The 16179-nt window shown below is 28.6% G+C and overlaps 3 protein-coding genes across 3 annotated transcripts in view; all 3 read right to left on the bottom strand.

Annotated features, from left to right (window-relative positions):
- The window catches only part of LOC113799843 (putative tyramine receptor 2), a 29688-nt gene extending 24066 nt beyond the window's left edge, over nt 1–5622 (bottom strand). The window contains exons 1-2 of the mRNA XM_027350539.2: nt 5248–5622; nt 3243–4293 (exon numbers count right to left, since the gene is read on the bottom strand). Coding sequence (XP_027206340.2) covers nt 3243–4018 — 776 coding nt within the window. The 5' untranslated portion in view covers nt 4019–4293; nt 5248–5622. The remainder of the gene's footprint in view (nt 1–3242; nt 4294–5247) is intronic.
- Nucleotides 1–9118, bottom strand: part of LOC113799849 (uncharacterized) — a 61971-nt gene extending 52853 nt beyond the window's left edge. Inside the window, exon 1 of the mRNA XM_075819695.1 lies at nt 9111–9118. The gene's annotated coding sequence lies outside the window, so the exon portion shown is untranslated. The remainder of the gene's footprint in view (nt 1–9110) is intronic.
- A 3701-nt stretch (nt 9119–12819) lies between these two features.
- Nucleotides 12820–15903, bottom strand: flr (actin-interacting protein 1 flr). The gene is made up of 6 exons (XM_027350540.2): nt 15616–15903; nt 15258–15348; nt 14386–15190; nt 13558–14320; nt 13327–13477; nt 12820–13261 (listed from the first exon to the last, which is right to left on the bottom strand). The coding sequence occupies exons 2-6, from the start codon at nt 15268–15270 to the stop codon at nt 13152–13154; spliced, it is 1842 nt and encodes a 613-aa protein (XP_027206341.2). The 5' UTR covers nt 15271–15348; nt 15616–15903; the 3' UTR covers nt 12820–13151.
- Nucleotides 15904–16179: the final 276 nt, after the last annotated feature.

Below are 16179 nucleotides of genomic sequence, written 5' to 3'. Positions count from 1 at the left end.
AATAAGCATTGGAAATTCTGCCGTGATAAACAAAAATTTATTTTCCGCCAAAATTTTTTATTTGTGTTATGATTTGATTGAAAATACGAATGATTAAATTGGTTTTTATTTTACTTTTTTTATCGAACCTTACTTTCGAAAAAATGATCGCAGTTTTTCTTATTCATTGGATCATAAGCCGAATTGTTTACTCAAGAATTGTGTTTTTAATTGATTGGAATGTTGAATTTCGAATTTACGAATCGAACTAAAAAATGGTTAAAATTGTAACTGGAAAATCCTACAAGAAAATGCCAAAGATTTCAAGGTATGAGTGTTTTTTCTTTAATTTCATTAATTGTTATCCAATTTAGAGAATGAATGAAATTCCGTCACTTTCATTGCCTTTGGATTTGTTACACGAAAATATTCTTCATTTCTGATTTGAAATTTGGATTTGTTAAATGAAGATATTCTTCAATTCAGAATTGAAATTTGGTTTTGCTAAATGAAGATTCTTTTCATTTCAGATTATCAATTTGGATTTGTTACACGAAGTTATTCTTCATTTCAGATTATCAATTTGAATTTGTTACACGAAAATATTCTTCATTTCTGATTTGAAATTTGGATTTGTTACAAGAAGATTCTCTTCATTTCAGAATTGAAATTTGGATTTGTTACAAGAAGAAATTCTTCATTTCATAATTGAAATTTTTATTTGTTACACGAAAATATTCTTCATTTCAGAATTGAAATTTGGATTTGTTACGCGAAGTTATTCTTCATTTCAGAATTGAAATTTGGATTTGTTATGAAAAGATATTCTTCATTTCTGATTTGAAATTTGGATTTGTTAAATGAAGATATTCTCCATTTCAGATTATCAATTTGAATTTGTTACACGAAAATATTCTTCATTTCTGATTTGAAATTTGAATTTGTTAAATGAAGATTCTTTTCATTTCTGATTTGAAATTTGGATTTGTTAAATGAAGATATTCTTCAATTCAGAATTGAAATTTGGTTTTGCTAAATGAAGATTCTTTTCATTTCAGATTATCAATTTGGATTTGCTAAATGAAGTAATTCTTCATTTCAGAATTGAAATTTGGATTTGTTACAAGAAGAAATTCTTCATTTCATAATTGAAATTTTTATTTGTTACACGAAAATATTCTTCATTTCAGATTATCAATTTGGATTTGTTACGCGAAGTTATTCTTCAATTCAGAATTGAAATTTGGATTTGTTATGAAAAGATATTCTTCATTTCAGAATTGAAATTTGGATTTGTTACGCGAAGTTATTCTTCATTTCAGAATTGAAATTTGGATTTGTTATGAAAAGATATTCTTCATTTCTGATTTGAAATTTGGATTTGTTAAATGAAGATATTCTTCAATTCAGAATTGAAATTTGGTTTTGCTAAATGAAGATTCTTTTCATTTCTGATTTGAAATTTGGATTTGTTAAATGAAGATATTCTCCATTTCAGATTATCAATTTGAATTTGTTACACGAAAATATTCTTCATTTCTGATTTGAAATTTGGATTTGTTAAATGAAGATATTCTCCATTTCAGATTATCAATTTGAATTTGTTACACGAAAATATTCTTCATTTCTGATTTGAAATTTGAATTTGTTAAATGAAGATTCTTTTCATTTCTGATTTGAAATTTGGATTTGTTAAATGAAGATATTCTCCATTTCAGATTATCAATTTGAATTTGTTACACGAAAATATTCTTCATTTCTGATTTGAAATTTGGATTTGCTAAATGAAGTAATTCTTCATTTCAGAATTGAAATTTGGGTTTGTTACACGAAAATATTCTTCATTTCAGAATTGAAATTTGGATTTGTTACGCGAAGTTATTCTTCATTTCAGAATTGAAATTTGGATTTGTTAAATGAAGATTCTTTTCATTTCTGATTTGAAATTTGGATTTGTTAAATGAAGATTCTTTTCATTTCTGATTTGAAATTTGGATTTGTTAAATGAAGATATTCTCCATTTCAGATTATCAATTTGAATTTGTTACACGAAAATATTCTTCATTTTTGATTTGAAATTTGGATTTGCTAAATGAAGTAATTCTTCATTTCAGAATTGAAATTTGGATTTGTTACGCGAAGTTATTCTTCAATTCAGAATTGAAATTTGGATTTGTTACGCGAAGTTATTCTTCAATTCAGAATTGAAATTTGGATTTGTTACGCGAAGTTATTCTTCAATTCAGAATTGAAATTTGGATTTGTTACAAGAAGAAATTCTTCATTTCATAATTGAAATTTGGATTTGTTACGCGAAGTTATTCTTCAATTCAGAATTGAAATTTGGATTTGTTAAATGAAGATTCTTTTCATTTCTGATTTGAAATTTGGATTTGTTAAATGAAGATATTCTCCATTTCAGATTATCAATTTGAATTTGTTACACGAAAATATTCTTCATTTTTGATTTGAAATTTGGATTTGCTAAATGAAGTAATTCTTCATTTCAGAATTGAAATTTGGATTTGTTACGCGAAGTTATTCTTCAATTCAGAATTGAAATTTGGATTTGTTACGCGAAGTTATTCTTCAATTCAGAATTGAAATTTGGATTTGTTACGCGAAGTTATTCTTCAATTCAGAATTGAAATTTGGATTTGTTACAAGAAGAAATTCTTCATTTCATAATTGAAATTTGGATTTGTTACACGAAAATATTCTTCATTTCAGATTATCAATTTGGATTTGCTAAATGAAGATTCTTTTCATTTCTGATTTGAAATTTGGATTTGTTAAATGAAGATATTCTCCATTTCAGATTATCAATTTGAATTTGTTACACGAAAATATTCTTCATTTCAGAATTAAAATTTGGCATTGTTAAATGAAGATTCTCTTCATGTTAGATTTTAAATTCGAATTTTTTAAGGCCCCGCATCATTACTTAAAAAAAGGCCTCGCATGTAAAATTTGCACAGGGCCCCGCGTTTCCTCGGACCGGCCCTGACAGTGACTATGACTATGCCTGTGACTATGACTGTGATTCATAGTTCAGTGAGGTTAGGTTGATGACTATGCCTATGACTATGATTCATAGTTCAGTGAGGTTAGGTTGATGACTATGACTATGACTATGATTCATAGTCAAGTGAGGTTAGGTTAACAACAAAAACAGGTTGTTCAGGTTGATTTTTTTTGCACTTTTTTTTGCACATAACATACAAAAAAAAGTTGAAATAAATAAACAAAACAAAAAAACTTACCTTGCAAGAAGTATATTTGTAACAGTACGCATACGATGAAAACGTACAACAACAATAATAACCAATACATTACCAACAATAGTTACAATAATCAATGCAACACAAATAATTGCACCAATCAAACGGAAAATAATTTCCGAATGTGAACGAGACCATAAATCATCATCATCATTATCGTTTGTCGATGTTGTCGAATGGGTTGATGCAATGAAAACTTCATCATCATCATCATCATCATATGCATCATCATTTTGACGAAAAACATTATTATTATTATTATCCTGATTGAATAATAAAATCGAAGATGAGGATGATGATGATGTTAAATTGATGGATGGATTCATTTGATCATCGTCAACATTACTATTAGTAGTAATGATAAGATTTTCATCAAATTTATCATTACGATTACGATTATGATGATGATGATTTGAGCTTGGTAATTGTGATAATAATGATAATGATGATAATGATGATGATAGATAATTATTCCAATTATCAATGTGCGCATGATCAGTCGCTAGAATTTTATCATCATTATTATATCGATTCAATAAATCATTATCCAATACTACTAATGATGATTGATCATTGATGATAATCACATTTGTGGTTGTTGTTGTTGATGATGGTGACTTTGATGAAGAGGTTGTTGTTGTTGTTGTTGTTAATGATGCTTGATGAACATGATGTATCAAAATGATAACCATTATGATAATGATAATAATGTTGATGAATAATTTTCTTCTAATCATTATTATTTTCAATTGAAACATTTTTTGTTTTGTTTTGTTTTTAAATTTTCACCTGAGAAAAAAATGACATTTTTTTTTGTTTCACATCACCACTGACATTCTTATCACACATACACACAAAAATCAATGTTTCCAGAAATATTTTTTCCGGAAAAATTCTTCATATAAAAAAAAAGTTAAAGTTGAAAAATGGAAATTTGAATTTCTCTTCTCTTTTGATTACATTTTTTCAACATCCAAGTGAAAAACAAAGTTTTTCATTTGATTTTGAAATCGATTCACTGAAACTTATTCATCTAAATATGGAAAAAAATTCAAATCAAACTGAATGAATTTCATAATCATCAAAATCAAAATTATGTGATTCGCATGCGCATCGGTTTTTTTAAAAAATCATTAAAGATGCATGACAATTTTCATTAATTTTTTTGACAAATTTTCATCATTGATTGATTGATTGATTGCCGGTTTGATTAAAAAAAAAATACGGAAATCAATCAAATTGATTGGGGAAAATAAAAAGGAAATTAAAATATGATTTTTCAAAAACGTAAAAAACGGAAATTAGAAAATAATTTTGCTCCATTTTCACTTGATCCGTATATGAACAGAATTAATCATTATCTGTTTTGACGGAATCGAGAAAAACTTTTTCAAAAAAAAAAAAAAACGGAAACAGAAAAGAAATTTTCTCGGGAAAAAAAGAAAGAGGGTTGGACAAGTTTTCTTGGAAAATTGCTTTTTACCATAACAAGTGAAAAAAGGTACATTTTAAAAAATCACTCAATAAAGTCAGAAAGAAGTTGTTCGAGAGAAAAACACTGAAAACATCTTATCTATCTATTCATCTGTTGTTGGTCATTCATCATGGACGAATCGACTATTCAAAAAAAAAAAATCCACATAAGAGATTATATGTGTGAATAGTTTTCGGAAAACTTTCGCAAAAAAACATTGAAAAACTTTCTTTCAACAAAAAAAAATAAAATAAAATATGGCGATAATTTAAATTTCATGTCATTTTTCAACTATTTCGATCCAAACAACAAACAAACAAACAAACGAAAAAAAAACTATAAATAATATTTCAATTGAATTTTTCACTTTTCTGGTTATGGTGTTTCGGTGCATATTGGAGGATTTTTTATTATTCAAAATTGGGTAATATTCAATAATGATTATATCGGGTGAATAACGATGTTTGCTGTATGAAGAAAATCAATCATATTTTAAACACACACAACACTTACCCAGCATTCATCAATAGTGAAAACAGAAGAAGGATGAATGAATGATTGATTTTTTTTGTCCGTTTCGAAAGTTGGATTAACCAGAATCAACCGTAGTTGAAAAACATGAAAAACACACACACACACTTTCACTGAAAACCATAATGATCATTATGTGTATATGGGTATTTGGTGTGTGTTGTCATTCTGGAATCTAAACCAATACTGATTCTTTTTTTCGTGAATTCTGCAATTCACACCACCACCACCATCACCATCAATTGAAGCGAGCATGCGCTATATCGAGAAGAAAAAAAACGATCCAACAAAAGTGAAACCAGAATAACAAGAACAACCAAGCAGATCAGTCAAGTCAGTCAAGTCAGTCAGTCGGTCAATATGGAATTATTGGCAACAACAGAACCTGAAATGTCCGAAAAATATAAAAAAAATCAATGATAAACAATTTTAACCAAGATGTGCTTCGTTTTTTCTTTTTGGATCAAATTTTTCAAAAGGCAACATTCAATTTGATTCAATCAAACGATACACATACATATAGACACTAACAGAGGATTTAATGAGGAAAAGCCAACATTTCTCGATTTCGTTTTTTTTTCTGTTTTTTGTTTGTTTTTCACTATGCTCATCATCATCCAAAGTCCATATATTTATCCAGAAACGATCATTATAACCAAAAACTAAACGAAACAAAATCAGTAATCAAATTTTCTTGATAAAAAGTTTTTATTGATTCGCCCACACACACACATACACAGAGAGAGTTATTAATAGATATCATTAAAAAATGGTAAAAAAAATACCTTTACTATTTCCGAACAACAACAACAACCGAATGAAAAAAAAGGCAATAAATTGAATTAATTTTTTGAATTCTTTAGAATTTATGGTAGTAGTTTGAAACATCTCTGTAATGATCAGTTCTACTCAATTTCATTTTCGAAAAAACTTTCTTCGAATGATGAATATCAATTGGATGAATGTGAAAAAAAACACAGCATTGATTTCCGTAACCGGAAATTCCTGTTTTGGTCACATTATTCATCCAACAACAACAACAACAACCTATTTGCTATAGGGACTTGGGTTTTCACCCGAAAAAAAACGAACATTCAATGGACAATGTTGGAGACTATCAACAATAGATTTCATTTATTCCAGCAAGAACAAAAAACTTAAACATATTGATATTGATTGCAAATTTTTGATTGAAAAATTGAAAAATATTGAAATATTCCACTGCGGAACTAACAATCAACTTGCAGATGGATTGACAAAACCAGTATCAAACGGTGGCCTGATTAACGGGGGTGTGTTGGAGACTATGACTTGAGTCAAGGTCAAACTAATCAGGCATTAGATGTTTGTATAAAAGACATAAATTGATTAATGTCAGTTGTTCATTTGTTTTTATTATTTATTAGATGTGATGTTATTTTAATGATGAGATGATTTGTTTTTATAAATAAAATAAAATAGTTGTTTTTAATCTGTGTTGATCATTAAATACTAACAGACAATCATCATTTGAAAAAAAAACATTGTTACAACATCTTTGAACATGAAAACAAAAAAACAAACTTTTTCATTTCGAATCAAAATGAAAATAAAGATGTTATGTAATCTTTACTGATTCACCAACAACAACAACAACCTGAAATACAGAAAACAGAAGAATTCGGTCATTTTTATCTACCTCTCTCTCTCCCTGGCCAACGACAATCATATACCAAACACAGAATGAAACAAAATAATTGGATCGTATTTCGAACAACAAAACAAGAATATTCTCTCTCTCTCTCTCTCTCTGTGTGTGTGTGTGTAGAGATTAGTCTCCAAGGAAAACGAAAGTAAAGTATAATAAGATGTTTCTTTTTAAAAAAACCGTTGTTTTTTATATATGCAAAAAGGCCATTAACACATTTTATAACATCGAATGGTCATTGTCAAAAATAAAAATGATCATTTTAGCCATTTCCATAAAGTTTCTTTGTTGTTTTGTAGATAAAAGTAGCATTACAAGTTGATTTTGAACAAAACACAGTCATCACAAACTGGACAATGGCTAATAATGTAAATATGCTTCCATTAGCAGAAGAAAGGGGGAAAAAACTTTCCCATATGATTTCCATATCAAAAGGTAAAATCAAAGTTTTTGGAAAGTTACAAAAATTCAAATTAAAAAACAACTATAAAATTTATGAAAAAATCATAATAATAATAATAAATTACGAAATGAAAATGTGCATTTGACATTCGATGATTGCTTTGATTTGATTTTCTTTCTCTCTCTCTCTCTCTCGATTATCGATAATCGACGACAATAAAAAAAATTTTTTTTCCAAATTCCCAAATGTGACCGGGGAAAAACATTTCTCCAACAATTTTCATTTGGTTCCAAAATTTCACGCTACTAAAAAACCCGAACAAAATCGACATTAACCCCCCACCACCAAAAAAATGGAGAGAGAAAAAACCAAGGGATAAAAATTCAAATAATGATAATTATATGGGAAGCCAAGTCGCATTATTGATGATCATCATCATCATTATTTTCATGGAAAATTATAATGTTTAAACAAAAAAACAAAAAATCAACCCAACAAATCGAAATTGACAAGTTTTTGTTTGGAAAATTGACTTTTGGTTACGTCATTAACATTTTGTAAATGGACAATTTTACTCAAACTGTATCAAATTTCGAAACAACAAAAACGATAAAAAATTATTATTATTTTACAAAAAATTACTAATTTGTAATGAGATTATGGATGTGGCAAAAAAAAGGGTTATTATCATTATATTACTGTAATGGAATTTAGTAGTTGTTACAAACTACCAATCAATACAATTTGAAAAAAACACAAATTTTACAACAACAAAAAAAAATGATGAATATTCCAGAAAGACGAAAGAAAGGGGGGAGAAAGTAAATGGAAAGAAACAAAATCAAAGACATTCTGTATGCACTTGACTTTTTGTGTGTGTGGAAACTTGTTTTTCATTTTTTTTAATATTCAATGATCATCATTGAAAAGAAAAGGAAAGCAAACAAAAGCCAAACCGAACCCGGGTAACCAAAACTCGGGTAAAATTTATAAATAGAATTTAACAGACACTTAACACAGCAACAGAATTCAGGTTTGGTACACACACGTATTCTGTGCTGTTGATGATGATGACGTGATTCAAATGTTTAATTAGATTTTTGGAAATAATTTTTACTCCTTGATTATCATTCAGGGAGGCATTTTTTTTCTATTTGCTGTTGTTGTTGTTGTCGAAGCAATTAGCAACAATAACAACAATTACAAATTCAAAAAAAAACCTAACCTAAAATTAAGAATTACATTGACAAACACACACAGGTAAATCAAAAGGTAAATTCAATTGAAATGAATAATTAAAAAAGGTGAATAATTAAAAAACATGACAAAACAAAACAAAAACAAAAAATCTAATCAAACATCTGCTCAATCAAACCGATCACTAAACATTTTCTTTGTTTGTTTTGTTTTATGCAAATGAATCGATTATGCAAAAGAAAAATCATTGAATAATCATTGAAAAACCATTCGCATCAATGTGACATTCATCAAAAAACATTTTCATTTTAAAAAAAATCAAAAAATTAAACAAAAAAGAAAAGAAATTAAAAATTTCATGAATCTGAATGTTACGAGAAACTTTACTTCACTTCACTTGTCACGTTTTTTTTTGTTTAAAAAAAATCTGTTTGTCGGGTATGGGCTTCGGGTTGATGAGAGAGAGAGAAGAAAAAGTAAATGTTATGCAAACGAATTCATTCACATTCATAATATTTATTTTATCAAAAAAAACTAGTTCATGTTTGTCTTTCGTTGTTGTTGTTGTTATTCAATATGAAATTTTCATTTTTTTCATAGTTTTTTTTCACTATAGTCTTAAATAGAGAGAGAGAGAGAGAGAGAGAGAGAGAGAGAGAGAGAGAGAGAGAGAGAGAGAGAGAGAGAGAGAGAGAGAGAGAGAGAGGAAGAAAACACCATCAAAGTTTCCGTTATGTTTTTTTTTCATTTTCTTCATGATAAGTGTGTGTGTTGGATGGTGATGTGTGTGTTTGATGTATGTATGTGATTTGTGAAATATTTGTTTTTCATAATATCATTATTATTATTATCATCATTTCAACGACCGACAACTTGTGAATGTTGTTTTCTTTCCTCCCAATTCACATCTTCATTCATTCATTCATACCAGTTTTTCCAAGCTGTTTCAAGAACTTTGTTTTTTTTTCAATATATGGAATTCTTTGATTCTATGATGATGATGATGATGATGCAAAGCAAGAATACAGATGTTGAATTTCTCAAAACAAAGCAAAACGAAATAAAAAACACATACACACGACACACACACAAGACGTCTATAAATTTATTTACTTTGATAATAATAATAATAATGTTATGCTTGTTGAAATTCAAATTATGATGATGATGATGATGATGAAATTGGAAAATAATTGTGTGTGTTGAAAGGAAAGGAATTTCAATCAGAATCTTTTGGTTGAAAATGAATCATCAATGTATGAATCATTTTTGGAAAATGAAGAAAGAAAGGTGGAATGATTTTTTGGACAAACCAATAATGATCATTATTTCCAATAACCAATATTCGAATGATGATGATTACAATTTAATTACAGAATGGGGGAAATCAGAGGGAAGAAACAAACAGGGGGAAGAAACAAACAGAATGAACCACCAGCAAACAGTAAAATCTATTTTGCTTTGATTTTGATTTTTGATTTGTGATTCTTGCATATGGGAAATATGAATCGATCATGCATGGAAATTTGATATTTTTTTTTTAGATTTTTTTTGTTATCGCGTGTAGCCTAACGAATGAAAAATCGATTGGAAAACAGAAAAAGCAAACAACAGATCGAATAACGATTAGCTCTGAAAAAATGAATTCTTTTTTCTTTTGGAAAACTTAAATGAAAAAAAACATTGATTCCAAAATTTTTGCCAAAAGGCATCATCATCAAAAACTTTTTTCCAAAGATCATGATGGATAATAGACATTTGAATTCGTTGGAATTTTGAAAATCGAAAAAACATCATCATCATCATTATGTAGATGGAAATTTCTACAGCAAAAAAGAAAAACTTTCTTTTGAATAGCAAAAAAAAGAGAAACAGATATTCGTATTTTTGTGTCATCATCATCATCATTATTCCCAAAATAATAACCCTTAAACAACTTTTGTCAAAAAAAAAAAAAAACATTGGAATCTCTGTTTTGAATCAAAAAAAAAAAAATTGACAATCTTTACGAATACATCTTTATCATTGATAACAATGAATTTCGAGAAGAAGAAGAAAAGAAAAGAAAAGAAAAGAAAAGAAGAATGTCAGCAATTTTCGTTTCGTTTGAATTTAATCATCATACACAAATCAACCGAATATCTGTAGAAAACAAAACAAGAAAAGACAGAAGAACCAAGTATAAAAATGATTATTCAATGAACACACATTATTGTATATCGAACACACCATAATGATGATAGTCAAATAATTAATTTAATGATGATGATGTTTGCTTTGTGGATTCTGGATTCTCATCACCAGAATCCATACAGAAGAGAAAGAATCAAAAGACCAGAGAAAAAATGGATTCTTTTTTTGGCCATTTTAATATTCCTATTTCATATCGCTTTCATTCGTCGTCGTTTTTCATTCATTCATTGTTTTAGTAGGAAGGATAAATATAGAAAAATGGATCCTCATCAAAATAATTTATGATGATGATGATCATCATCATCATCATCATTTCTTCCCTGTAGGAAAACAATAAGCAATAAACATCCCCCTCAAAAAAAAGTGAAAAGAAAACCCGGATATTTGAATTTGATTTTGGGAAAGAAATTTTCTTCTTTAGTTTTTCGTCTGGCCGAAAAAAAGAAAGAAAGAAAAAATCCTGACAAATCGAATGACATTTTCGACACAAAAAAATGAAAATTTTTTTTTTTGGTTATTTCAGAATTGAAAACTTGAAAAATTTTGAAAATTCTATTTGGATTTTACATAATCCCAACTGCTGATGTCTCTCTCTCTCTACTACCATCGCATGGTTGTGATGAATATTCTCACGAACAAACGCAATAACAGCATCAGCTATCCATTTTGCTGGATCACAAACATTCGACAGAAAAAAAATAATAATGATTTTTTTCTGTTCAAAAAGAAAAAGTATAACAAAAAATAAAGTTTTCATTTCAAAGGCAAATGAATGACAAAATCACATGACAATAGTAAAACTCTCTTTTCGTTTGATTTGTTTTAAGCTTTTTTAAACTTTTTTTTTTTGTTTCAAACAAGAATTTCTTCTTCCTCTTCATTCACTGCTTGTTAGTTAGTTTTTTTTTGGTTCCGAAATTCAAATTTAATTGCAGAATTTCGACACTCCGAACTGAAAAACTCTGAAACTGAAACTTTTTTTTTTTGTTGAAAACAGAAGAAAATTCCTTGATTCTGTATTCACATGGAATAATAATAATCACACTGAAAATACAACAAAATTAACACCTAACACAAGGATTATTCTTGTGCAAAAGGTATTTATACAAAAACATTTGAAACATAGAAAAAGTTTCAATACCAGAAACAACGACAACAACAACAGCAGAGAGAAAATAAATCAAATTCAATTTGTAAAAAACGAATCGAATTGAATCGATCACATCATCGATACTACTCACGGATAATCGATTCTTTTTCTTTTGTTGAAAATCGATTTGAAATTAGCATATTTTAGTTTCGAAAAAACATCTCTCACTCTCTCTCAAATAATCAATATAATTCGGTTGCCATGTTCACCAATCAACCAACAACAAAAAAGAATCGAGCCGAAAAAGAATTTCATCAAAATCTACAGTCGAAATAGTCTTGATAAATAAAAAAAAAAAAAGGAGGGAAAAAAATCATTTTACATTCTTACCGGATTTTATTTTTCTTTTTTCGGACATCGAAAACAAAATAAACAAGTTGAACAACAACAACAGAAACAAAACATTAGTATTTTTTCATTCATTATCACGTAGGAAAAACAAAAAACAAAATGAACAGGAACAAATGAAAAAAACAACGAAATCAAATCAAATTGATGATAAAAATCCTATTTACACTATCAGTGGATCGACCGATCGATAGATGATCAAAATAGGATCATTAGGCAAGTTGTTCAGTAAAAGTATTAATTTTCTTGATTTTGTTTTTTTTTGGCCGGATATATCAATCAAAACACACACACGCTTAATACGTTTTTCATCTTTAATTTCGATTCAAAACCCTGGATATACTATAATATCAGGAGAGAGAGAGAAACAAAAAGCATCCAAAACCCAGTTATACAGAAACAAAAAAGTTATGATCCCAAAGAATTCATTCATCATCAAAAACAAAAGCAAAACAAAAACAAAAACAAACCAAGATTCATGATGAAAATAATGAAATAACAAATAATAACAATAATGGATTCTAAAGAGAGAATCTAGAGAGATGTTAATTCAAAGAATAATAACCCAATGCAATGTTCAATTCATTCATTCATCAACCATTTATTAATAATGAAAAAAATATATATAATCTTATTTTAGTTTGATAATATTAATAATTCATCGAGTGTGGGTGTTTTGTTGGATGTTTTCTTTGTGTATGTGCCATATTCCATTTAAGACCAAACAAGATGATAGATTCCATTCACACAATTAATCCTTATGTATCCGGGGCAATATTTTTCAAAAAAAAAAAAAAACAAAATAATGAAGGCTGGTTGGTGGTAATTTCGAGATCTTCGTTTGTTGTTGTTCGATTAATTAGATTTAGTCAACATTTTTGGTTGGTTGATGGTCATCAGTTTTTTGTTTATGGTAATTTAATTTCCCAGGTTTTTATGGTACCATCATGACCAGTCGAAATAATAGTCGATTGATTAAGCCATACAATTTGTGTTACTTGACTTTGTGGATGTGCTTCTGTATAAGAAAAATAATTTTAGACCAAAAAAGTGAAATTTTCAAGAAGAAAAACAAAAACATACTTTTAAGTGTAAAATGTTTGGTTGGATTCGAACAATCCCATATAATAATACCAGTATCAAGACTACCCGATGCTAATAATAATGAATCTGGTGACCATGCTAAACAATTAACACGTGCTGTATGATAACCCCATTCTAAATCATGTGCAGGCTAAATAAATTTAAATTTAAATGAAAAAAATAAGATAAATAAAGTTATACAGAATTCTAGATAATAAAAATTTCCTTTACCTGATAATTATCCGTATTATATAAGATAATTTTACGATTTTGATCCGAAGCAGCTAAATATTTACCATTAGGTGAATAAGAAACATCCGTTATACCGGCACGATGATCCAATGTTGTTGAACGTTCAATTAATTTTTGTCCATCAAATTGATAAACATGTACTTTACTATCACGATTACCACCAACAGCAATATCATTATTTTGTTGATTACAAGTAATACTTGATGGTTCATATGGTGCAGGCAAGGTAGAAAGTATACCACCATCATTTGAACGTCTTATTTGTAATTGTGAATGACAGGCAATAATAAGAATTTGTTTATCATTACTTAATGTTAATCCTTGTGGTTGTTGATCCAATTTAAATTCACTAATAAATTCATTAGTATTTGCATCGATTGTACGAATAATATCATCAAAACCGGCACTATAAATACGATTATTACCATCAAAAATTAGACCGCTAACTTGATTTGAATGTGTTTTACCAACAATACGATCATGTTCACCATTTTTTGGATTCCAATGTGTTATATAACCATCACAACTACCTGTATAAAGACGTTGTTGTTCATCCGAAGCTGTATTGAGTGTTAATGCAGTTATTGTACGATTATGACCTTTTACAATACGTAATGGTTTTGATGGATTATTTATATCCAAATAATTAATAAAACCAGATAATGATACTGATAATAGATGATTATTTTGCCATAAACAGCTAACCTGTTGATCCAATACATCGGAACCCATTGGAAATTCACTAAAAAACAAAACAAAACAAACAAATTAAATAAACATCAAACAATTTCATTAAAACACGCTTACGTAACGGCAGTAAATGTTGAAATATCCCAAATTTTACAGGTTTTATCACCTGAACTACTTAAAATTTGTTTACCATCATTCGACCATGAAATAGCATAAATACCACCAGCATGTGCTGGTTTTTTTCCTTCATCAACAGTAAATTCCCCTAATTTACTATAATCATTAGCATTATAAAGAAACATTTTTCCATCAAAACCAGCGGTAGCAAATAATTGACCATCAGGTGAATAACGTACACTTTGTACAAAACGACTATGATCGGATAATTGTGTTTTAAATTTAAATGGTGGTCCTTCATAAATACCGACAAAATTATCTTCCGAACCGGTTACAATACGAAATGGACGTGCTGGACGAAAATCACATGAATTTATTGTTTTTGAATGGCCAGCAATTTCACCCACTGATGTACCGGTTTCCATCATAATAACATGACCAAAACGTTCACGTCCTTCACCAACAACAACAATACGTTGTGAATCTGGTGACCAAGCCAAATCTTTAATATTACCAGCAAATGGTTGAAATTCATTTTTAAGAATAGGTTCGGTTTGTGTTGTATCCCAGATACGAATCCGGCCGCCAATATCAGCCGAACATATATAAAAACCACTTGGTGAATATTTTGCAACTGTTGTTGTTGTTGAATGTTCAGTATAAATATCAGCAATAGAAGGATTATCAATATTACGAATTATAATTGAATTTCCATTTGGATAAAGGAAATTTTTTCCTTTTGGATCACCACCCAATACTAATGGCATACCACGTTGTGTACGTGGTAATGTTGCAAATGTATTTCCTAATTGAAACAAACAAAAAAAATCAATTTTCACCCAAACAATTCACCAACAGACAAAAAAACTTACGATTTTGAAACATCTTTTCCTTTTACTTTGTTTTCAGATAAAACTCAATGATGGTTGGAAAATCTGGATTTGTCGTCGTCTAACTAAATAACTAAAAAACAAAACAAAACTTTAATGAGCAACAGCTATATAATTGATTGGTTGGTTGGTTAGTGAAATTATTATTAAATGATTTGTTTTTCTCATAACAACCAAATGAAAGAAAGTTAGAAAGAAAAAAGAGTGCAACAGGCAAATGAAATTTCTTGTTTTTGTCATTCGAAATTGAAATTGAGCCAAAATAACGAACGAACGAATCGTTGACGTTGACGTTGAAAACATCATCATCGCCTAAAATGATGGATTCTTACAAACTTACGTTTTCAAATTCTCGATGGACGAAAATAATTGTGGTGCGTACGTTTTAAGGATAATTTTTCGGGCCTCTCTTGTGGTTGTCGATGACGATTTTGATTTTGATTGCCAAAAAATGAATGAATAATGTTTTCAAGCAACCAGAAAACGACAAAATTGTTACACAACAAAAATGACAAGTAAAAAAAACTGGCTGTCTTTTCCCTCGAATGCAAATTGCCAGTTCGGCACAATAATCATCATTAGCGGCCGCAACAGACAAAAAAAAATATCGACGCCCAAACACCAACCAAGCAAGCAACAAATATCGCGATACAATCGATATTTTCATCGCGTTCGATTTTTTTTTGTTTAAAAAAAATCAAAAAATTTTTTTAATTTTATCAAAATTTTTTCGTTTGATTTTGATTTGGAAAAAAATAGGTGAGGGTGGTGGATTGATGATGTGTTTATCAAATTGATTTAACCCTACGCACACACATAAACCAATCTTAATCGATCAAACAAACAAACAGAAAATGTCATCAGATCAAAAAAAAACACCAACACTTTTTTTCTGTTTGTTTCT

This window comes from Dermatophagoides pteronyssinus, unplaced genomic scaffold, assembly GCF_027571235.1.
Source record: "Dermatophagoides pteronyssinus isolate colony J.1.1.1.1 unplaced genomic scaffold, Derpt_VIB-CSIC_2022.12 sq0004, whole genome shotgun sequence".
NCBI classification, from domain to species: Eukaryota; Metazoa; Arthropoda; class Arachnida; order Sarcoptiformes; family Pyroglyphidae; genus Dermatophagoides; species Dermatophagoides pteronyssinus.
This window is presented reverse-complemented; position numbering and strand designations above follow the sequence as displayed.